Source organism: Dicentrarchus labrax, unplaced genomic scaffold (assembly GCF_905237075.1).
Source record: "Dicentrarchus labrax unplaced genomic scaffold, dlabrax2021, whole genome shotgun sequence".
In the NCBI taxonomy this organism is placed as follows: domain Eukaryota; kingdom Metazoa; phylum Chordata; class Actinopteri; family Moronidae; genus Dicentrarchus; species Dicentrarchus labrax.
In genome coordinates, this window is record NW_026136707.1 from 12,083,446 (window position 1) to 12,108,375 (window position 24,930).

General features: G+C 39.2%; 1 protein-coding gene across 1 annotated transcript; it reads left to right on the plus strand.

The window, feature by feature from the left end:
• Window positions 1–5,647: 5,647 nt before the first annotated feature.
• Window positions 5,648–24,907, plus strand: abcb4 (ATP-binding cassette, sub-family B (MDR/TAP), member 4). The gene is made up of 28 exons (XM_051405669.1): window positions 5,648–5,750; window positions 5,955–6,028; window positions 6,151–6,217; window positions 7,154–7,316; window positions 7,429–7,477; window positions 7,699–7,890; window positions 8,425–8,596; window positions 8,712–8,836; window positions 9,397–9,568; window positions 9,860–9,973; window positions 11,912–12,022; window positions 12,118–12,243; window positions 13,197–13,400; window positions 13,491–13,661; window positions 15,510–15,671; window positions 15,784–15,969; window positions 17,067–17,213; window positions 17,315–17,419; window positions 17,557–17,634; window positions 18,369–18,452; window positions 18,589–18,792; window positions 18,914–19,014; window positions 19,125–19,265; window positions 21,328–21,484; window positions 21,588–21,785; window positions 22,531–22,737; window positions 22,901–23,047; window positions 23,803–24,907. The coding sequence occupies exons 2-28, from the start codon at window positions 5,964–5,966 to the stop codon at window positions 24,007–24,009; spliced, it is 3,855 nt and encodes a 1,284-aa protein (XP_051261629.1). The 5' UTR covers window positions 5,648–5,750; window positions 5,955–5,963; the 3' UTR covers window positions 24,010–24,907.
• The last annotated feature ends 23 nt before the right edge of the window (window positions 24,908–24,930 follow it).

Here is a 24,930-nt window from a genome sequence, read left to right on the forward strand (position 1 = left end):
AAAGACTCTTATCTTTTATTTTCCTCTTTGAGCATCACACTGAACAGCGTGTCTTAATGGTTGATGTTAAAGGAACAATCAGTGGGCCATTTCTGACCCTATTTTTAGTTTGTTAGTTAATTAATTAATCATAATATAAATGTATGCGTCGGTTTTACTTCGGCTGCTGATTTAAACAAACAACTCACAGCATCAGGAAACAAACAGTTTGTTTGTTGTGTTCATTCAATAAATGCAAGTGTGAAAGTGTGACCATGTTCCAGTCTTGTGTTTTGAGCACATGATTTTGATTTACATTTAATATGACTTATTGTGCCTTTAACTGCATTTAAATACAGTTAAGTCATCTTGAAGGAGGAGGGCGCCATCTAGTGGCCTCAGAGAAAACAGCACATTTACTTTTAGCTATTTACACACCTTTCACAAAAGATTGTGAGATAGAGGAACTAATGTAATAATTAGTCTACTTGTAATAATTCTTACCTTTGTTTTGTGTTTATATCTTTATTTTTAATTAGTTGACACAGAGCAGAATGAACCAGGGGATAAACCGAGGCTCTCACAACCCCTCAGGGGCCCCAAAAGTAAGTTGGTTTTGAGAAATTGCAGGTCTATTAGGAAATCTGTGGCTCCCATAATATTAGTTAATTTTGTGGCCCTAATTTTTTACTCTGAAGTTCCTCTAACATGTTAATCCTGATCTGTTTTTGAGGCCATAGTTTCTAGGGTTTGATTCCATTTATATCCCGTAGTGAAAGCGCACATAAAATCCTACTAAGTACAAGAAGTATAATCAAAAGAAATACTCATTATACAGAAAATGAGTCATTATGCAGTTCTCATTAACAGCGAGGCGGTTAGTTCAGGGGTTTCCAACCTGTGGGTCTGGCCACCTCCTAAAGGTCACCAAAAAAAAGGGTCATGAGATGATTAATGCAAAGGAAAGAAGAAAACAATTTAATTTCTATAATTTGTTTTTTAGGTTTGTGTGAAATATTGAATAATTTTACCTCTTTGGACCTAAAATAGTTATCTGAGAAGTTCAAGGGTAAAGGTGTCAAGGTGCTGCAACTACACACAGTTTTTGTGTGTGATATTTTAGTTAACTGACATAAAAATAAAAACTAGACTAAAAATTAAGAACCAAATAAAACCTATAATAACTCAACAACCACTGGTTTAATTCATAGCAAATTTGAAGAGAAAAAGTACACAAGCATTAAATGAAAAGTAAAGTACCTTAAAACTGTAATTAGGTACAGTATTCAAGTAACCGCATACTTTCCACTACTGATAATATTGTAAGGGATCACTGTAAGGTTGGTCGAGTAGTGAAGGGAGGAAGGAAGGGACCTTTAAACTGTTGATTTCCCTTTTTTTTGTTCAGCAGTGGATCAGCGTATTTACAGTGAGGATCAGCTTCGCCCAAACCGAAGAAAACAACAAACTATATAAAAATTAAAACAAATGGACAGCAACTGAAGGAAAAGATAATTATCAAAAAGGAAAAACTCTGCTCTGGGCGATGTCCTTTTTAAGGTTGGGACCCTGGCAGCCAACAATCCCTGTGGCCTGCTCACCAACATCATCCTCCAAGAGAAACCCTTAAATCCTGCTTGTATATCCTGTAGCTCCTCCTACCCCCGGAAGCTATAATTAAGGAGTCAATTAACTTATAGCAGACATTTATCTAATACCCAATAGATAACTTTTATAAGTCAACAGTGGACAAAACAACTCAATACACAAGTAAACTAGATTCCTAATCTCCCAAACATCTCCTAAAGCTCCCCCTTATCTCTACCACACTTGGCACACTCCCACAGGAACCTGACCATAAAAGGAGTTCACCTGAGCAGGGACTGGTTTGCCAGTTCCTGAGTTCAAATCAGAAGATGGCCAAGTGCAATCTAGAGGAGAGGTGAGAAACACAAATTAATAAAATAAAAAAGTTAAAACCCAAATATTTTCTCAAGCTTTCCTTCAAGCTCTTATGTAACTCAATGTAAATATAATACAATTACCCTTAACATGTTTCAACCAGACATCTGTACTAATTACTAAACCCCAGACACCTGCTGGCTATATGGTATGTAAAGGTGACTGAGGTGGACGAGCACTCTGTGTTGTGCTCAGTTACAGGTCTTGGGGCAGCCACTAATCATTTTGCTCCTTCATAGTTTGCAGATATTTTGGAACAAATATCGGTAATTCACACCAATACAACACCACCTCAAGTACTTTAAAACACAAATATTTGTTAAGAACTCTTTAGACTTCCACTCAGTAGGGGCAGCAGTAGCACTGCTCACTGGCACGCCAACGTAATAAAAAAATAAAGTATATATCTTCTCTTATCTTATCTCATGTTTTGACACATCTCTATTTGAAGCTTGCATGTGAAGGAAACCAAACCAGAACAGCAGTGTCTCGTATTCATGTTCTGAGTAATCTACAGTATGTGGTTTTTAGTTTCAGAGCCTTTTAACCTCAGTGCAGCCAACACGTACACTTCCCATCATGTTAGTGACAAGGTTAAAAACACTTGGTAAAGGAAACATGTTACACGTTTGTAAATATGATGACCTTTATGACAGTGATGAACAGTGATTGCTTTGTTTTTACTAGGAATAAGAATGTGAGGGAAGGATTCAAAACTAAACACCAGCCCTTCATCTATAGTCTGTCGTCTATGTATCATATGTATATGTACTAATCATAATAATTCTCTTAGATATCACTTACTCTTAAAGTAAAGTTGTACAAAGGTATGACAAAATACAACAGGAGAGGATTTTACAACACAGGGTGAAGTCTGTCTTTATATCACTTAGAGTCACTCACGGTCAGAGTTCAATAAGCTTGAGTAAGTTAGGACCTTTCAAGGTTTACAAAGTTAGAATTTAGATCATTCACTGATGACTGTCTTTGACTTGTTTTACTGTACATTTGCATGAGAACGGGTTGACCTTTGACCCACACTGAGGAAACATTATGACCTTTTATAAGGCAGTAATGTGATGATTCAACACCACCACAGAAGTAATGTGGTTTAAAGAACCCGTGCTAATCTATTTACTTCTCTGTTTCTCTTCCTTTCTTCTTTCATACAGAGTAAATGGAGATTTATTTTCATTAAGAGTTCTGTAGTAAAACAGAGATCCCTTTTTATAATGGTAAAACGTTACAAGCGAATATAAACAACAAGCAAACGACAGTAAATGACGACACAAAACGACAGATGATAAAGCGCTGTGGTTGGTACAACTGAAACCTAAAATGTGGCTATAGGAGCCTCGACCAGACATAGACCAGTAGGGAGAAGATTGGCTATTTATATATATTCTTAATATATTTGGATTTGGTTAGATTCCACTTGAAATCAATGAAAAAAGGTGATGGACACAATACCACATTTGTCCACAGGGGGCGCCAGAATCAACAAAGCTGGAAATTCCTTGTTGCTTTTTCAAGAACAGTGCTTGAGTACTAAAAGTAGTCTCCTTATTTGCCTTTCACTAGCCCTTGGCAATAAGACAATAACAATATTTCATCAATAGCGACAAGACAATTGTTCAATAGAATATCGATAGCGTGCTGTGAGTGAATCACCTCCACGTCACAAGTCCACATGATGGAGAGGTACTCAGTAACAACCCCAAATGACCAAACATTATCCTTATTACCTGTCTGCCTTGATAAATAAAGTGGTCTTTAAAATGATCAATAATTAAAGATATCAACTGTAATTGAAACATTTTATCATGATACATTTTTCAGCCATGTTGCTCAGCCTCGTTTTCCAGCACTGTTTTTGGTCAAGATCAACTCAAGACGAAGGTGACGGAGTAGATCGCCTCGACCTTCAAGTTATAAAAGTCAGTTTAGTCTTTTTTTCATTCAACACCTCCACAACACAGACCTCACATCTCCATGCTTTGCTTTTATTATTGATTTCCATATCCTTTTGTTTGCTTTGGGGGAGTCCAGTTTGAATTATTTACATTTGTTTGTTTGCTAGTGTGTGTGTGTGTTTGTTTGTTTGTTTGTTTGTTTGTTTGTTTGTTACATACATCTCATGTGAACTCGGTTCTTGTCACATCCCCTTTGTGACAATTTATGGAGATAAAATGCATAAAAAAGGGGGAAAAAAGCAAAGTAAATATACTATTTATGATATTTATTTATCCATGTTGTATCAAGCACAGGTGTATGTATGTACAGTAGTACCTGCAGAAACAGGTCAAACCTGTAGATGACTACGCCAGAAGAAATATTTACTCTCACAACAGGAAAGAAGGGTCAGTGAGCTCAATAGAAATGTCTGCAAATATACACAAAGTTTGAGTTTGTGAATCATCTCAGCTTTTAAAAGTTAGACTGAAATCACCATTTTACATGAATCACAAATACAGTATATGATAACAGTGGGACCCTGTGGCAATGTTAGTCCCAAGTACTGCACAGAATACCCTATAAGAAACAGCAATACCACACAACGATCCTATACTAACATATATGACATTTGTAAAACAAATTAAATAAAAAATAAAAACATTTTCTTAAAAAAACAATTGATTGGTTAATGTTTAATGGACTTGTTATACTACAAGTTGTGGGACAAAGCTATACTGTACATTGGCAGCCTGTCCATTAATTTGCTTTTTCTGTTATCCTCTTTTTAAGAATAAATGCAAACAAACGTTACAGAATAGTTTTATAGAAAACAATACACCGCCGGAAAAATGTGGTTCCAGTAGGATAGATTGACATTTAAATATTCACTCAAATATTCTTTGTTTTCTTGCCAATAGTTAGAAGAGTAGATCAATACCACTTTTTTATGTGTCTGCTAAATCAGCAGCCAATTAGCTTATCTTAGCATAAATTAGACACATGAGAACAACCATCCTCTTGTTGTCTCTGTAAAGATGTGAGGCACATAACCAACCAAACTATTTCAGTTTTTTAACAGAATAAACAAATCAGATATTTAGTCAGTGAGGGCCGGGTACTGGTGGACGGACCAACATCAATTGTCTTAGTAAAGTGTTGGGCCACCAGAACACCCACAATACACCTTGGTACTGATTTGGAGGGATGAACACATTCTTCTGTCTCGGTCTGAACAGATTACTCATCTGACATATCACCTTTTTCCACATTTCTGTAGAGCCTATGGTTGCACTGAACTCTCATACATGCATCCCTTTATAATGAGGGGTTATTATATTACCCCTCTTTATGATTGTCAACAGACTGCTCTTGCTGATAGTCTCTCCACAGAGCCTGACTGGATGTTAATTACTTAATCAAATTGTGGAAGCATTTTGCACATTATGTTTCTCCACTCACTGATTCAGGAGTTTCCTTTTAATCTGTCTCTGTGTATTATATATGCATATAGCTGAGCCACACCCCTGCCTGATGTGGACGGACTGGAGTCTCTTTATGAAGCCTCGTTCAGCGGATCCGGAGAAAAAGAAAAAAAAGCCAATGATGAATGAATGAGCCACAAATAAGACAAATCTGTTGTTTATTTTACTGAGGACGGATCTTTAGTACAGCTGCTGTAAAGCCACGTGAGGAGGAGGGGAGAGAGGCGGAGGGGGAGGAGGGGGAGGAGAGTGAGGACGGACGGGACAGCCTTTGGTCCAGGCGTGCAGAGGATCACCACCTCTGTCAAAAATAGACCTGAGCACTGAGCGGGGCCTGGGGCGACAACGGCGGACAAACAGAAGTCTACCTAGGTTTTAATCTTTCTATTTTATTCTACTTTTATCTGATACCCCTGCCAGAGTGTTTCATAAACGTATATGATACAGTTTTATGATACACTTTGAGTTCTAAACTGCTCTTCGGGGATTTGATGTTTTTTTTTTTTTTTTTTTTAGTTCATTGGGGATAATATAAATTGTTTGGACTGAGCTGTAAACAGGTTGTTCCTCTAACAGGACCCAGACATGGAGGCGAACGGAGAGATGGAAATGTTGGCCGCAGCCAAACGTCAACAAAATGGAGATTTAAGGTATTAAATTATCTCTTTCTCTAATCGGTGTCAAGTGTAATGATTTTAAAAACAGAAGTAGTTCATATAAACCTCACTGTGTTATTCTCACACTTTAAACTTTTATTTTATAACTCCTCCAGTGACTATGATGAAAAGAAGAAGGAAGAAAAACCACCAAAGGTCCCCCAGGTCGGCCCCATTGATCTGGTAAGATCAGTTATCACACTGTGATCTCTTTCTGTCAGAATCAGGTGTTATTATGCTTTTCAAGCTGTTAATGTAGCTTTATTTTTCACTTTCTACTTTTCTAAAATAAAAGAGCACTAACGAGGAAAAGTGATTTTGATCTTATAAGCAGAACGGCAAGGTGTCTGTGTGTGTGTGTGTGTGTGTGAGAGAGAGAGAGAGAGAGAGAGAGAGAGAGAGAGAGAGAGAGCTGTAACAGGGTTCCCACATGTCTTAAATAACCTGGAAAGTTTTTCAGTCATGGAAACACCTTGAAATTGATTTTGACAGTTTTGTCCCGTGTATTTAAATTGTATTTTAGCCTGTGTTGCGGCCAAATTAATGTTACGATTAGAGGAAAACTGTAGTCGATTGCAGAAAGTGGAAAAATCAGCTGTGGTGAGAGCAACCAAGCAGGAAAGTGGCCCTTAAATAATGACCACCATTATAAGTGCCGTCCTGGATACTCCTGGAAAATTATTTTCTTAAAAAGAGTGGGAACCCTGACTAACCAGGAAAAGCTGTTTATGAGGTTAAAAGGTCAAAACTGAGGTTGCAAGACATCTAGAAGTGGTGTGATCTTACAAACATAACCGCAAGGGGGGTGTGTGTGTGTGTGTGTGTGTGTGTGTGTGTGTGTGTGTGTCACTCTCAATGTGTGTGTCAGTGTGTGTGAGGTAACAGGGGAAGCAGGGAGAGAGGATGGGTGTGCAACACATCCTCCTGTTGTTTGGGTGGACCCCGCCAATCCCCTGCTGTGAAAATATAATAGCTTCTTAGACTTTAAGCTTTGTCCCTGTTCTGATTGCGTGATTAAAAAAATGTTTTCCCATCCAGACAATCATGAGCATCCACGAACTGCATGTACTGATATCTGCTGTTCTCTCTTTGATCTCTGTCTCTTTTATGTGAGTAAAGTTCAGGTTTGCGAACGGCGTGGACATTCTGCTGATCCTAATTGGGACAGTGATGGCCATGGTCAACGGGGTAGTGCTTCCTCTCATGTGTGTTGTGTTTGGAGACATGACAGACAGCTTCATAAGTAACGCCAAGTATTCCCACATCAGCAGGAACAACCCCAGTGAGTTTTCAGTTACAGTCACAGGCACAAGTAATTACCTGAAATAGATCATTAAGAAGCAGTTTGTATAACACCTTTTATAACAATGTCTTTTGTTACCGTGTGTCTTCAGATTTTGCCAACCTCACGAAAAACAGCACCTTACAAGAGGACATGCAGGGGTAAGTGACCAGCATAAACAGATGATAATATGTCCAAAAATGTTTAATTTAAAGTTCATTGTTGTGTTTGTGAAGCGTTTCATAAGTGCAGGAAGCCCAGGGAACTTAAAAATCTAAAATTTCAGATGCAATAGTTGCATTAATAATTTACTTTGAACCATCTATCATTGTATTCAACTCAACTTCAAGTCATATGTGTCATAATACTTTTCTTCTTCCAGCTTTGCCATCTACTACTCCATCATGGGGGCCATGGTGCTGGTGGCAGCCTACATGCAGGTGGCCTTCTGGACCCTGGCAGCTGGGCGCCAGGTCAAACGCATCCGCAGATTGTTTTTCCACTGCATCATGCAACAAGAAATCGGCTGGTTTGATGTCAACGAGACAGGAGAGCTCAACACACGTCTCACAGAGTGGGTAACAGAGAAACCACACACACTAGTTGATATTTCTGGTAGTGTAATCCTGAGGTATAGCTGACCTGCATCAGCCCTGCTTTAAATGTCTGCAGCCATGTTACTGTAAAGTAGGGCCGCAACTTACAATTTGTTTAAAAATGTGCAGATAATTTAAATATTTTATTAATAATTTGGTCTATATAATGTCTGCAAATAAGGAAAAATGGCCATAATTTCCCAGAGCCCAAGTTGACATTTTTAATTGCTTGTTTTGTCCAGCTAACAGTCCAAAACTTCAATTTACCATCATAGAAATCTATGAAAACAGCAAATATTGACAATTAAGAAGGTTTTTGGCACTTTTTCTTTAAAGAATTACATAGACAACTATCAAAATTGTTGCTGAATGATATGAATCAGGTATAATATAACCCTTTATCTGAAGTTAAAACATTAAAATCAGGATTTGTTTCATTGGTGACACATACATGTTGAGGTACTCTAAAGATCTGACATTGGTGGACATGTTGTTTATATTTGCATGCACAGTGACGTCTATAAGATTCAGGAGGGTATTGGTGACAAGACGGGGATGCTGATCCAGGCCTTCACCACCTTCCTCGCATCCTTTATCATCGGCTTCAGCAAAGGCTGGAAACTCACTCTCGTCATTCTGTCTGTGAGCCCTCTGCTGGGCATTTCAGCTGCACTTTACAGTAAGGTAAGTATCCCTCCGTAGTCTTGTTCCTCTTTTAACGTTTGAGTTCTCCTTGCCCATCGTTCCTCACAGCCCTCCGCAGGTATTCTTTTTGACATTATGTCATCTACTTTAATAGGTGCTGGCCACTTTCACTAGTAAAGAGCAGACTGCATATGCCAAAGCTGGAGCTGTGGCAGAAGAGGTGCTCTCGGCTATTAGGACAGTGTTTGCCTTCAGTGGTCAGGACAAAGAAATCAGCAGGTGTGTACAGTTTGTTATATATCGCTCAACTGTGTGGAAAATATTCAGTGTTTGAGTTAAAGTCATTCATAGATCCGTAGTTATCATCATCATAATAATAATATTAATCATGATCATAATCAAATAAAAATTATATTTAAAAGAAAGCAGAATGTTTAAGTCATATTTAAAACCAAATAAGATTGATGGTTAATAGTTAAAATTCATATTGTGGTTGAGGTGAAATTATCAGTAGTTTGTAGGTGCTTTAGGTCAGCTACCCTGATAGCTTTTTCTGTTGTACTAATCTGACAGGAAGTTATGAGAACAAATGTGCCCTTTTTCTGTTCAACAAAGCAAAACATCTGTGCAGGGCAAATAAATATTGGGCTATAAAATGATCAAAGACCGAGGAAAAAGGCCCAAAAAGGCGGTAACTAGATAAAATCAATAAAAACCCCACAGAATTGGATTAGTGTTTTCTACTGATGTGATATTTGTTGATGCCAAAGGGCCCATTGTCGTTGCAATCTCATTTATATTTAACTCTAACTTTGATTGTGTCTGTGTGCCTGTTGCAGATATAACAAGAACTTGGAGAATGCTAAAAACATGGGGGTAAAGAAGGCGATGTCTGCTAACATTGCCATGGGCTTCACTTTTATGATGATCTACGTGTCCTATGCCCTGGCCTTCTGGTACGGAAGTACGCTCGTCCTGAGTAGAGAGTACACCGTTGGGACTCTACTCACCGTGAGTAGACACATTATGATATAATTTGTAATAATTTTTTGCCTTTAAGCATCTATCTTTATCTTTATCTTTATCTTTATTTATTTACATTTTAAAAAGTACTTTTGTATGATTTTTATGCACCAATGTACCAAGACAAATTCCTTGTTCGTGTAAAAACGTACTTGGCAGTAGACCCGATTCTGATTTTGAGACTCTGAAAAAGAGGGTTGGTGCAGCTAACACTGATTTGTGTGTGTGTGTGTGTGTGTGTGTGTGTGTGTGTGTGTGTGTGTGTGTGTGTGTCTTAAGGTGTTCTTCGTGGTGCTTATTGGAGCATTCACTGTGGGACAGACTTCTCCCAACATCCAGACCTTTGCCAGTGCCCGGGGAGCTGCACATAAAGTGTACAGCATTATTGATCATGTAAGGAATGCAACAATTCTTTTCCCTGCAAAGCACACATGTCAAAAGATTTTTATTCATCTTTTTGCCGCTGGACAGTTGTCAGTTTGTATTACTGAACATGCACCTCTGTACTCGGGCACTCTGGGAGGCCGCTTTGATAAAACTTGGAGTCAGTAATGAGATGTTGGATTTTGCTCTAATTGGAGCACCTGCTGTTTGAATGAAGATTTCAGGTCACTTGGTTGATATTGCACAGCTGTGGCCCTCCCTTTCCTGAACTTACTGTGAATGTACTGTGAGGTTAAAAGTTTTGCAGATATTGCACCATTATCACACATCTACGATGGCTTCTTTGTCATGGAACTCATCAACAGAACAGTTAAATGTTAAATGGTCAAATAGCTTCAGAAACACACAGCAGAGCAGGTGTGTTTAACTGGAGGTCTTATAGGGTAATTTCAGGCAGACCGGCCAGGCCTGTGTTCAATTTACAGTGCGCCTGTTAGCCCGTCACTATGACTGCACACATTCAAATTAGTTTACAAGCAAAGATACAGAATACTATACTCTACAAACTACTGGTTGAGTAGTACATCTGTTTACATATGAACACAAATTAGCATGCACACAGCCTCAAGCAAAACTGAAAAAGTATGAAATCTCTTCTTGGGGCTTTTTGGTTTTTCTATGCTCCAAAACTGAAACTGAAACTTCGTTTCTCCCGCCAACTGGACTTATATATATATATGAGATTTAAAACATTAATATAACAGCAAACAACAATTTGTAATTGAGTGATGGTGTCCTGAGCAGAGAATGAAGTCACACTTCCCTTGCCTGTGTTTTTATCCTGTGTGTGCATTTAAATGTATGTAAGTCTATTTGTGTGCCACTGAGGGGAGTGTTTGAAACGTTTTGTCATCTATCGTCTTTCTCATCAGTGAAATAAGGATTTATTTTGACCAAACCAGACAGTAGCAAGTGAACATGCAGTGATACACTGACTCATGTGCGACACAAAGAGATTGTGTTGTGAGTCACTCCCTCTTCCTCCCTCTCTTGTCTTGAAGTCTGGAAGTAGTACCAAATATTTTAATTAATAATTAGGTAAAAAAATTAGGGCTGCTTGCAAAAATATACATTCTGTACAAATTATGGTAGGAACAGCTTTACCGTACATGTGCACCCACACACATATATAATGGCACTGTTCTGCACAGTGAACATGAACACACTGATACACAGATGCTCCAACTAAATTCTCAGTTCACTGGTTTATCCTTTACGAACGACCGCTCTTAGCGAGCTGAAGTGAACATACAGCCGTGTTTCAATTCACTGTGTGGGACTAGTACGCAGTCAGAGCACTGCACAATTCGGAGAACAAAACAGATTTTAATGAATCAGTACACCATCATTATTCTGCTTATGTTTGACCTTGTGGGTTTGGTGGGAGAGGCTCAGCGGAGTGATATGAGATTTCGCCTACTGCAGCTTTAATATCTGTGGACACCTTGCTTTAACATTTTATACCTCCCATTTGTCTTTTTATTGTAAAGCACATTATGATGTCTTATCTAGAAAGGTGCTTTATGGATAAACCTTACTCTCTAGACTCTAATACCAAAGGGTGAGGCCTCCAAGAGCAACATGAAACAGTCTCAAATCCTCCAACAACACAGACCTCAAACTTTGTCAGCAGCAAGAGAAGGCAGAGTAGCGATTTGTGTATTTAACCACACAGAGAGTGGCTGTGAAAACACAAAGAGCTATGGAAATAAACATTAGCCTTTTTAAATACCCTCACCCTAACCTCGAGGGTTACAGCCTTCCTCCTATTGTCTGTTTGAGGTTATGATAAGAATCAGGTTTTTCATCCAACTGTGGCCAAACAGAACAAGGCTGAGTTGTTGTTTTTTTATAAAGTTATAAAGTTGTCCACTCTTGTCTCAACAGAAACCAAGCATCGACAGCTTTTCAGAGGCCGGTTTCAAGCCTGACTCTATCAGCGGAGACATAGAGTTCAAGGATATCCACTTCAACTATCCTGCAAGGCCAGATGTCAAAGTATGTTCCCCATAGATTCTGTTTACTGAACAATATATATCTCTATTATATTACTTCAAACTGTATCTCATAACTCGCATTCCTATCACTTTTAGATATTAAATAACTTGTGTCTGAGCGTGAAGAGTGGACAGACCATTGCCTTGGTGGGTAGCAGCGGCTGTGGTAAAAGCACCACGATCCAGTTGCTGCAGAGGTTCTACGATCCTCTGGAAGGATCTGTAAGTAACTTCATTCAAAGGATTGATTCAGTATTGTCGTCATATCCACTAGTATTAAAGAGAAGTTTTAGGATTTACAAGATATAAGATATCTTCTCATTAGTGGATTTATTTAATCCTACATGTTTTTTTTTGTTTGTTCCCATTTACCGTAAGTCATGTATACACCGTGTCACAGCTGGTTAGTTCTCTGCTATTGGTTTTCATTCTTTTTCCAACAAAATGAAAATCAACTTGGAGTTTCTTGCTTGAACTCTGAATATCAAGTCTGCATGCTCTGATGACACTACAGTGTGCTGTGTGAAAGATCATCAGAAATTGTCGTAAATGGAAAATGCAACGACATCGGTATGATGCTTTACAGTGTACCGACACATTGGACTCAAGTACATCTGGATACTAAAATACACTAAAAGAGTTAAGAACTGCACCTCATATGCTTCAAATCGTGTTTTCTCAATGAAAGACTGATTGAAGAGAAGATTGAATCTCTCATGTCTGTCCGGTAAATAAGAAACTACAGCCACGAGACGGTTAGCTTAGCTTAGCATAAAGACGGAAATCAGAGGAAGACAGCTAGCAAGTGCTTGTGATCACTGTGAGGTTGCCAGGCAACCAGCTGCAACGTGTTAGTTAGTGGGCTTCAGCAGCACTGGTAGGCTGACTTTGTTAGCTTTTGGCAGGACCAGGCTAATTGTTTCCCCCTGTTTCCAGTCTTTGTGCTAAGCTAAGCTAACTGGCAGTAGTTTCTTTATCTATTGTTATTATTTATCACACAGACATGAGAGTGGTATCGATCTTCTCATCCAACTCTTGGCAAGAAAACAAATAAGGTTATTTCCCAAATGGTCAAATAATTGTTTTAACAACAAGAGAGGAGATACTGTTTCAAATATATATGGCTTTGTTAAAATTTAATTAAATGCTGCGTCTGTTTGGCTCCCACTTTTTAGGTATTTATTGACCGTCACGACATCCGTTCTCTTAACATCCGCTACCTGAGAGAGATGATTGGAGTGGTGAGTCAGGAGCCCATCCTCTTTGCCACCACCATAGCTGAGAACATCAGATACGGCCGCCCTGATGTGACGCAGAAGGAGATCGAACAAGCTACTAAGGAGGCTAATGCTTACGACTTCATCATGAACCTTCCCGATGTACGAATGCATTTATGACCTCCTGTCCTCTGGGCTTATCAAGATCTCTGTCTTCCACTTGCTAATTGTTAGACTCTTATCATTGAGCAGAAGTTTGAGACGCTGGTTGGAGACCGAGGGACTCAGATGAGCGGAGGACAGAAGCAGAGGATTGCGATTGCTCGAGCTCTGGTCCGCAACCCCAAAATCCTTCTGCTGGACGAAGCCACATCTGCACTTGATGCTGAGAGTGAGACCATTGTGCAGGCTGCACTTGACAAGGTACAAACACACACAGATACATGCTATGAATAGGATTACTTCAGTACTCTGGAGTTGGATTCAAACCCATGGCCACTACAGGAAGGAGCGGTAGGTGAGCTACCAGGGCATGAATCGGATAAAATAATGTGATCATACAGCTCCTCTAGACTTTCCAAATTCTATGTGAGCTAATGGACCACGTTCTGATCATTTGTGATCAGGGCTCAGAAGTATCTTTTTCTCAGTGTCCCACAACTGTCCTGAATTCTACTATCATCTGTCCCAAACTCAACAACCATTGTCCTAAATTGAGGTTCTCTTTTTCATTTTACATAATGAATATAGTTTAATAACAGAAGTTGTGCTAGTTGTTTCCTGCATTATACATATATTCAGCTTAGGTGTTTTCATTATTCCTTTAGTCACTGTTTGATCAATAAATGAATTACTGCAAAATATAATACAAATAGAAACTTGTCCCTTATTGATATAGAGCAATGGAAATATACGTACACACATTTTTATTATTTAGCCAAATAATCACAAACTCACTACAGGGACATCGTATATTTGAGTTTTACAAAGGGAGGTAGAAGATCAAATGAAGTACTTAAATATTTACAAGCCCAAACAAACTATTTACATACAAGACACAGAAACACCCTAATCCAGAGATCCGGAGAGAAAGAGTAAGAGAGAAGGTCAAACGTGCCCCACCTACTGACTGCCTGAGGAGAGGGAGAGACCCTAAACGCTGTTGGCAGAAGAGCTGTGCAGCATGCATTGGAAATGAATTACAACACAATATATTTGAATATATTCCTCGCCTTGTCACCTGAAGTTCTGAATAAGTCACTGAATTTGGTATCGGCGTATATTTCATCCCATATGCACCAATATTCCACTGGTATATAATGCAAAAAGTTTTTATAGTACTGATGTTAACTGTTTATTTATTCTTTATTTTCTCAGTGTTTTTTCTAGAATTGGTTGACAGAGTAGCCTATATGTTTAGTTATTTAACATGTTAATTTAGTTTTGTTAACCTTAAATATATAAGTTATATATATAGTATAGTATATAGTTATATACGTTATTTTTTAACAAAGCAGCTATCTGAGTACCTTTGCAAAGTCGGTCGATTTTCATTTCTAGCTCAAAAATACACTTTATTGGCCGCCACTGCGGTAATCTGTGAATTTATCGCCTCTAAAATCGATATTAGTCTCAAAAACCCCATAATTAAAATGAAATATATTACATGACTCATAAAGGGAATCATTTGATTTGTAATCATACATTTATCTACTGTCCCAGAGCATTTTTATTGTCCCTGGGAGAATGGGACATACTTAATTTTGAGACAAATGTATTCACTTTTTCACAGTCATTCCTTTTCTAAAGGAACAAATTGGGGCCAATGTGCGTCAACTGATGCTGTAATACAGAGTGTGGAGACTATTACAAAAGCTTGGTTGTGACAAATATTGGATGGATATCCATGGTGCTCAGTCGATGGAAGGACTTTTGTGATCCCCTGAGTTTTCCAGTTGCGCCACCAGCAACTCAAAATTCGACGATGTCTAATGCTTTGATTTTTTACCAAATATTTGCTAAACCAATAGCATCAAATATTGGTATGCTTACTTGCTATAATAAGATGTTGAACATGGTAAACATTACCTGCTTGAGCGCATATTAGCAAGCTGATGTTAGCATTTAGTTTAAAGCGCCATTGTGCCTACAGCCTCACAGAGCCACCAACATGAACATAGACTCTTGATTCTTGTCTGTACATAAATAAACATTTTAGCTCCTTTTTGTTAACGTAAGAATAGAAACAAAAATATATATCTTTGTGTGCAGGTCCGACAGGGTCGTACCACCATCATTGTTGCCCACCGCCTCTCAACCATCAGAAATGCTGACTTAATCGCTGGCATCCAGAACGGTCAAGTTGTAGAGCTAGGGACTCACAGCGAACTGATGGAAAAAGAGGGAGTCTACCATACACTGGTCACCATGCAGGTAACATACACATAAACACTTGGACACACCACTTGGTTGAACTGGAACTGGAAATGGTCACTCTTTGATATTGTTTGTATTTGTGGTTTCCTCCTGTTTATCCTTACTACAGACCTTTCAGCAAATAGAGGATGAGGAGGCAGACAGCGAGCTGTTTGAGAGTGAGAAGAGCCCATTAGTCAAGTCCCCCTCTAAGTCCTCTCTGCACAGAAGAAAGTCCACAAGAGGCTCCTCGTTTGCTGCCTCAGAAGGAGATAAAGAGGAAAAACAAAAGTTCAAGCATGACCAGGCAGAAGAGGTGAGCTGTGGTGCAACATCTCTGGGGTTTGAGTGGCTGGGTCAACATTTGCAATAAAGACATCTCGGAAGTTAAAGATCTCTCCAACTATCTCAACACATCACAAGTTTGGTTCCAGTAAAAATGTGTTGCATGTGTGAGGTTATTATAACTGTCTTCTCTTGCCTCTCTTTTAGATCCATAAACAGTATCCATAAGTCCCCTCTCCCCTCATTTATTTGTCCTTGCTATCGAACCCTTAGGCTTTGGATGGTTTGAATGGTTATGATAGGGTTTACAGATGGGGGAGGGGGCACAAGGTCTCATTATCTCATTATATGCTGGCGATTTATTATTATGTTGTAAAAAGGTCAATACCAAATATTATGTCAGTTCTGAGGTACTCAGATTACAAATTTATCTCAAAGTGAACTTTTCCCCTAAGGCTATCACAGTTTCCATTCACGATCATATCTTTAAATATCTAGGTGTGGTAGTGGGCAGGACCATGTCTCAACTATTTAATCAGATTTTTTCCCCACTACTAGATTATACTATGGTTGAGTGATAGGCGGCCCCATCTCCCTATCTCTAGAATAAATGCATCTTAAATTAATTTTTTGGTCTGATCCAAACCTTCCTTATCTTGATTAATATTGTATACGACTCCTGATAAAATTATATCCCATTTTATCTGAAGAAACTTGAAATTAAAAAAAAAGTGACATAAATACATGAATATTTCAATTCCACGAGTATCATTAGGCTTACAATATTCTCTCCTTATTAATGCAGTCTGTTAACCCTGATGTGATCCTGCCTGGGTACAGATGGAACAGGTCTTGTGCCTCCTGGGCAGATCTTATATTTTCTCCCCTAGCCATGCCTCTGAACTACAGTATGTAGAAGGTAACCCTATTGTAACACACAGTTTAAATATAAGATTGGTAAAATGGGTCTCTACTTGCTTCTCTAACCCCTCTTTCCCTCCACATTTCCCCACATTCAAGCAGTTAAGTACTAAATTCAGCCCCACAGTCTCAGTCTCTTCCCAAAGAAAATAATGGGAGAGAGGCAGAGAGAAAGTGTGACTCAACTCTTTCTCCCCCTTTCTGCAGGAAGAAGATGTTCCCCCTGTGTCGTTCATTAAAGTGCTGCGTCTAAACGTTGCTGAGTGGCCGTACATTCTAGTGGGAACCATCAGTGCCATAATCAACGGAGCAATGCAGCCACTGTTCGCTGTCATCTTCTCCAAGATCATTGTTGTAGGTTTCTCCCAGTGGCTGTGAACCACAACAGATTAATGTTTCATGTCAATGTTGTAGAAAGCTATAAATTTAGTAAAAAATGTTTTTTATCCTCTCAGATTTTTGCAAACCCAGATCCAGAAGTTGTGAGGGAAAAATCTATATTATTTTCCCTGATGTTTGTTGCTATTGGAGTTGCGTCCTTTTTCACCATGTTTCTACAGGTATGGGTGCACACACACACTGCACGCTGACTTCCCTTTCCTCAAAGGAATAACTTGACCTTTTGGGAAATACACTTTCCTGCAGAGAATTATAAGAGAAGGTGTACTCATGTCTTCTGTCTGTAAACATTTAACAGGGTTACTGTTTTGGTAAATCTGGAGAGACTCTGACCCAGAAGCTGAGACTCAAGGCCTTTACGGCCATGATGAGACAGGTGAGAGCAACAAACTGAAATGAGAGACGTAGATGATGTCATTTTTTCAAGATCAATCAAGAGTTTAAAAGAAGTCCAATTTGACTAAACCACATACACGCATTAGGATTTGTTTTTGTGTTAAACTGTTAATAAATGATGACCTAGCATGTTTTTCCAAACATAATCTTTTATTGTTGATTACTTAGTAATTCAGGTTTAATCTTTTCAGGCGCTTTAACCTCTTAAGCACCCGCCTCTTTTTTTAGGCCTCTGCTCGAAAATTACATACCTAAAATTATTGTCTCTGCAACTACAAGGTCTATTTGAATAATTTTGGTGGCAAGGAACACTTGTGACACTTGTTCAGATGTGTTAGTATCAGTATGTATGTCACTGGCTCAGACTAAATTAAGATGGCACACAGCATAAATAAAGGATTTCATTTAAGCCGAATAAAAATTCACACTTTTACAATGAATGTAAAACTACTGTGTAGCATGAAGTATCAGAGCACTAGCAATGGAAATGTGGCGAGTGGGTTGACTTTATGACGCTATACAGATTTTGATATTTGATAATTAATTTACTCTGTGTTGGAGTTGTGTTTGGTGTGTGTAAATATGACTTATATGTGCTTGTAGCAGAGTTTTTCCTGTTTAATTTAATGTGCAATATGATTGATGATTAGTATAGTGTTTCACAAAATTATTTTTTATGGTCAATGGTAAATGTTTTTCCCTGTTTTCTTGTAGGACCTCGGCTGGTTTGACAACTCCAAAAACAGTGTTGGAGCGCTCACTACAAGACTGGCCACAGACGCTGCCCAGGTGCAAGGGGTAAGACTCAACAGCTGTCTCACACACACACAGACACACACACACACACCAACACAAAACAAACAGGTAGTTTGCCAAAGACCAGCACAACAAATCTTCTAATGAAATCCGCGATCTTGTCGTCTGCTTTGTTCAGGCTGCAGGAGTACGTTTGGCTACAATCACGCAGAACTTCGCCAACATGGGAACCAGCGTGATCATCTCTTTTGTGTACGGCTGGGAGCTGACCCTGCTTATCTTGGCTTTGGTGCCCATCTTGGCAATGGCTGGAGCTGCAGAGATGAATCTGCTCACCGGACATGCTTCCGAAGACAAGAAGGAGCTGGAGAAGGCTGGAAAGGTATGGATTCAGTGTGCCAGAGTAGGACTTGTTACTTACATTTAAGGACGAGCACCATTTGTTGAAACGCTGACCTTGAGATGTATAGTCGATGCCATGTTTGTATGGTTTGTCTCTACAGATCGCTACAGAGGCCATCGAGAATATCCGTACTGTCGTCTCTCTCAACAGAGAACCCAAGTTTGAGTCTTTATATCAGGAAAACCTCCAAGTGCCATACAAGTACGAGGAGTTACATTATTTAAATAATCTCCTTGAGATATATGAACAAAAGTATGAATGTATTTTTATCAATATCTTTATATTTATCCTTTCTCTTACTCTTTGTACAGGAACTCCAAGAAAAAAGCCCATGTGTATGGTTTTACCTTCTCCTTCTCCCAGTCCATGATCTACTTTGCTTATGCAGGCTGTTTCCGCTTTGGAGCTTGGCTCATTAACGAAGGAAGGATGGATACTGAGGGAGTATTCCTGTGAGTAAATAGACAGCATGACTTTGTCTTGATTAACAGCCAGGAGTTTTAGTTTATGACAGAGAAGTGTTTGCGTATACTCTTAGCATCTTAACATCAGACCAAAGCATTTTTGCTGGGAGGAAAGGGTGTTTTTATGGCTTTTAATAATTACCCTGGCCTGAAGCATGTGGCTGCTGTAACTAGATGGGCTCCAGAGCATGTAGTCACACTAGACACCTTTACCACTGGTGATTCAACACACACACACACACACACACACACACACACACACACACACACACACACACACACACACACACACACAGGTGTTTCAGGAGCTTAACATAACTTAGTATGTCATTGTTGGGAGGAGCCATTGTCTTTTATTCTACCTGTTACACAAAGAGGAAGTCCAAAGTTCGCTGCACCTTGAGCTTCTGAAGGAACAAGAAACTATAAAACACAGAAATATTAACTCCCCACCCCCATGGAGCATTTTTAACATGCACTGTAAACCCTCAGATTTTCTATGGTTTGAAATGTTAGCAGTGTGGAACAGCTATGCTAGTGCCTCTGTAAAGGTTGTACTTTGGCACAGCAGTGCTTTGAGCTAAATGCTCTTAGTTTAGTGTGTTAGCATGCTAACATTTGCTAATTAGCACTAAACACAAAGCACCGCTAAGGGGGATGGGAATGTCATTAGTTTTGAACTTATTAAGTCATAAACAAACATATTGGACAATGTTGACCTGATGATGGGGAGGAAAAGTGAAGGTTAACCAAAGGTATTACTATTTATTCTGAGTGCATTGGAACTCTGTTACAAGATGAAAGTTTACTAGTGTGAGAAAATAGTCCATGAGTCAGATTTGACTGAGGATGATGTCCTTTGATTTCTTTCTCGATGACTTTATAACTTATGAGGTTGGAATTGAGTCTCTGGGATTTGAACATATGTAAAGATCTTTGTATATATACCCACCAAAACGATGCATATGTTTCTCCCATACTGAGCTATGTTGCAGGGGTGCAGGGCTCAAAAGAATCTAAAACTGTAGACACCATACAGAATACAATGTTTTCTGCGGGTTCACAGATTTGCTCCGACTCCGAAAATGTGAAATAATCTGTCTGAGGAACCGTTCAATCAAAATGGCAGAGGACAGAATAAAGCTGGATTTGCTGTATATCAAAAGTGATAATTTGTCATCGCTATGAAAAAAAAAAAAGCTCTAAGTTTGAAAACGTTCTGTCAAAGCCAGCCTCTGACTCTTGAGGTTGGTCGATAAATATTGCGGAGGAAAATCGTCGTGTGAATTGGGTGAAGTGGACAATGAGTCCTGTGAAAGTCTGATGATGAGAAGACGCGTTAGTTGTTTCTATATTTTCTGTCTTTGTTGTTTGATGATGTATAGTCTGTATTCTGGTCCTGGCTTGGTTGAATCTGGTGTCTTGTCAGGCGTAATTGTCCTCACAACACAATAATACAATTTCATTCTTTCATTCATTCATTCATTCATTCATTCATTCATTCATATAATCTGAGTGCGAATTGACAAGAATGTAAACTGCTTAGTTTACAACCATGTGGTGGAAATTCTAGTTTTACACATACAAACATCTACAAACACATAATGTACACAGAAATGTTAAGGTGTCATCATTTCCTGTCAGCCTACTGTCCACTCCATTGACTTTTAAATGTCAAAGCCGCCACTGTAAATAAGAATTTGTTCTTAATATGATGATAATTGCCTCAAACCCAGTCAAAGTGGATGAACACTAGATTTATGTGAAGATGGATCCATATTATCACTATCCTGTTGCTGCTCTTTACAGCAGAATTGTTTCTTTTAGGTGTATATGTATTGTTTTATTTTCATTTTATTTTATTCTATCCTAACTTAATTATCTGTTCTGTGTGTGTAGCATGAAGTTACTACAACTTTCTTTTTGTTGTGCAACCTTGGTTGTATAATGATGAAATACATTACCTTGTTAAATAAAGTTCAACTAGAAAAATGAAAAAAAAAAAAAAATGTGAAAGGTAAAAGTAAGTACATTTGATTTCCTCTTCCAGTGTGGTTACAGCTATTCTGTACGGCGCCATGGCTATCGGAGAGGCCAACACCTTCGCTCCAAACTATGCTAAGGCCAAACTGTCAGCTTCCCACCTCATGATGCTGATAAACAAAGTGCCCGCCATTGATAATCTTTCACAGGAGGGACAGTCCCCGGTACATAACACACAGCCCCACACACCAAACACAGTTCATATATTACAGTTCTTTACACACCTGCTAACATATCCCTCTTCTCTCAAATCTCTTAAAACTCCAGGAGAACTTTAATGGTAACGTGAGCTTTGACGACGTTAAGTTCAACTACCCTTCGCGCCCTGATGTGCCCATCCTCCAAGGGCTGAATCTGAATGTGAAAATGGGAGAGACTCTGGCGTTGGTGGGGAGCAGCGGCTGTGGAAAGAGCACCACCATCCAGCTGCTGGAGAGGTTCTATGACCCCAGAGAGGGGAGAGTGGTGAGAAGAAAAATAACACACCCACGCTCTTAGTAATGCTTGTGCCTCTTCACCTACTGTCAGTTAGCTAATGGTTAGCTGGACCGTGTGTTTATGGCTGCTTTACAGCACTGTACTGATGAGCCAGGGAACTAAAGAGTATGAGCTCTGTGTAGCGTGTGTGTTTTTATCTTTACTGCAATAACCATTTCATTTTATCTTGAATGTACTGTTGCTGAAAGTCAAGGAGAACAGCATTTTTATTGCTATCTCCTGGTCTTTTATGTTATGACGAGGTCACTAATTTAAAGCCCCTCTCCAGCTGCTCTTCAGGTAGCAAATGTTTTTGAAATATTTTTATTTTTGCATCCCCACCAACTGGGATTTGGTGACTTATTGAACTTTTAAAGCAGTATGATCCAGTATTTTTATATTAACAGTTAGGGTTGAGTGAGCACGGATATCAAACAAGTAAAATGTGTCAATATCCGTACTCTTTAAAAAACATATTTAAAAAATTACAGACACGAATACAGAAAATGTAGTTAGTTGAACAGATACAGATAATGGTGTACTAGTTTGACTCTGTGGAGCTTTTAAAAAGGCCCACAACTTCAATGTTTTGGTTCCTGCTCACGGCTCTCATCAATCCAGAGCAGGCAGTTGGTGGAGACCAAAAAAGAGACGTTAGTTATATTGCAGGTTTAAGACGTACAAGCCCGACTACTCATTCTGCAATCATTTCTGCTACCATTTCCTCGTTCAGGTGCTGGACAATATGAATGTAAAAGAGCTGAACATCCACTGGTTGAGGGCCCAGATAGGCATCGTATCCCAGGAGCCCGTGCTGTTCGACTGCACCTTAGGCGAAAACATCGCCTATGGAGACAACAGCCGCTCTGTAACAATGGAGGAGATAGAGGCGGCTGCTAGAGCGGCCAACATTCACAACTTCATCGAAAACCTGCCGGAGGTAAACTGCTGGGATGTCCTGATGTGTCAGAAAAGCTCTCCTCTCAGGCAGGACAAAGCTTAAAATAAAGTGTTACCTTTTCTTCAGTAGAAAGTATTTCAAATGAAAGATTACACAATGCTTGTCTTATTATTAAGTGCCCTCTCTCTCTCTGTATGAGCAGAAGTATAACACTCAGGCGGGCGACAAGGGAGCGCAGCTGTCAGGTGGTCAGAAGCAGCGAATCGCCATAGCCCGAGCCATCCTCCGCAACCCCAAATTGTTGCTCCTGGACGAGGCCACCTCTGCACTCGACACAGAGAGTGAAAAGGTGGGTGTTCGTTTTTTTTTCCAGTCAAGAGTAACTAAATGCACCAGTGGGAATACAAAAATAACCCAAATTTGTTATTTTCATTAGATTTTACTTGATGAAAACGATGTGTGTAAACATCTGTCAAAACAGGAAATCTAATTTCAAATGCTGAGCATTAATTTCACCAATGAGGAGTTTAAGGTGCCATTTAAGTGTTTTTAAAAGGTTTTACAGCTTTAAATTAGATTTTATGTAGTTAAAATAAAAGAGGAAAAATGTAGTAAATGCAAGATTCGTCTTCTGAGTGGTCGTTTACAGTCAGGCTCTGCATTTGGTCAAATTACAGATATTTTCTTCCTTAAACTAATGGAAATTGTCATAATCCTTATCAGCCAACACTGATTGCACAAGATAAGATATAAATAACCATAAAATTATACCAAAGATTAAAGAAGAAACTCTCCACACGCAATAAAAGTTACAAGAATAGATTTTCACAATTGGGTGTTAAAGTGGAGCAAACGTCAGTACTTCCATCAGTCACGCACACGCACGCACGCACGCACGCACACACGCACACACACACACACAGAGTTAAGTGAAAATGCATAAAAAATTAATTGAACACGCAAGTTTCATCAAATCAGAGCTGTAAATATGAAACAGGAGCACGCAGACGTGTATAAATCAGCAGAGGAAGTGGACCTGAAAACTGAAAGATTCCCCAAATTTAAGTTTACGTGAGGTCACCGTCGTCATTCTGCTCTTTCCAGGTGGTGCAAGAGGCGCTGGACCAGGCCAGGAAGGGCAGGACGTGTATCATTGTGGCCCACCGTCTGTCCACCATCCAAAACGCAGACCGCATCGCTGTCTTCCAGGGAGGAGTGGTGGTCGAACAGGGGACGCATCAACAGCTGCTGGTCAAGAAGGGAGTCTATCACATGCTGGTCACCACACAGATGGGCCACGGGAGGGAATAAGAGGACAGAGAGAGGACACAGGGAGCAGTGCTACACCGATTGTGGTTTTTTGTTTGTTTCCAGAGGGCTGGATTAAACACTTGTGCCTTTTATCATCAATTCCCTGGTTCACATTCAAACATTTTTAGATTGAACAGCTTCAGTGGAACACTTGGGGTCTGAATGTGCTTTCGACTTCTGTACTACTGTTCATTAGTTGTCCACTTTATGGGCCTTTTTCACAGCAGATGTTTGGACATGTGACAGTAGGAAAAGCACAGGTGTAAATAATAAAATGAATGACTGAATTCCACTTTAGCCGCTTCAATTTCAGGTTCCTAGGTTTGTTCATGCTGGCTCACCGTCACATCTTAGTGGGACACTTAGTAACATAGTAGTAACACTTTTCCCACTATGACAAGTGAAAATATCTGCTGTGATAAAGACCCACGGTATCATACACTGTTCTGTTTATTCTTCTCCATGTTTGTAAAGATTCATTCACGTTGGCGCCCCGTCCTGCAGGGCTCAAGTATGCCAAGTTATTTTTTCTGTTCCGGTGGAGCTACTTGATGAAACAAGCCTTAGTTGTTAGTGATTTCTGATGCCAAATTCTGTTAACTGCAAACTGCTAATGACAAATGTACAGTGATTAAAGCTGCCAATACACTGAAGTTATTATACATCATAGTGCCTCATGCACTGGGATCATAGTAACAAATAAGTTGTGTTTTACTGTATTTAGGAAAATTCTTTAATTTATTGTCCTCGTGCAGCCTATGTTTTTCTACTGTCTGGGTTAATAATTGAACAGAAGTGCCTGAACTGTTTAACCCAGGAAAATTGCAAATGCACAAGATTACTTTTTGAAGAATATGTATTTTACATTATGTAACTATTAAAGTTCTATATTCAATTATTGAACCTCATAATTATTTGACC

Coding starts and splice junctions, on each gene's coding strand:
- abcb4 (XM_051405669.1), top strand. CDS start 5,964: ATGGAGGCGAACGGAGAGATGGAAATGTTGGCCGCAGCCAAACGTCAA. Junction 15,672..15,783: donor ATACACTGGTCACCATGCAG/GTAACATACACA, acceptor TCCTTACTACAG/ACCTTTCAGCAAATAGAGGA. Junction 17,420..17,556: donor TTTTCACCATGTTTCTACAG/GTATGGGTGCAC, acceptor AACATTTAACAG/GGTTACTGTTTTGGTAAATC.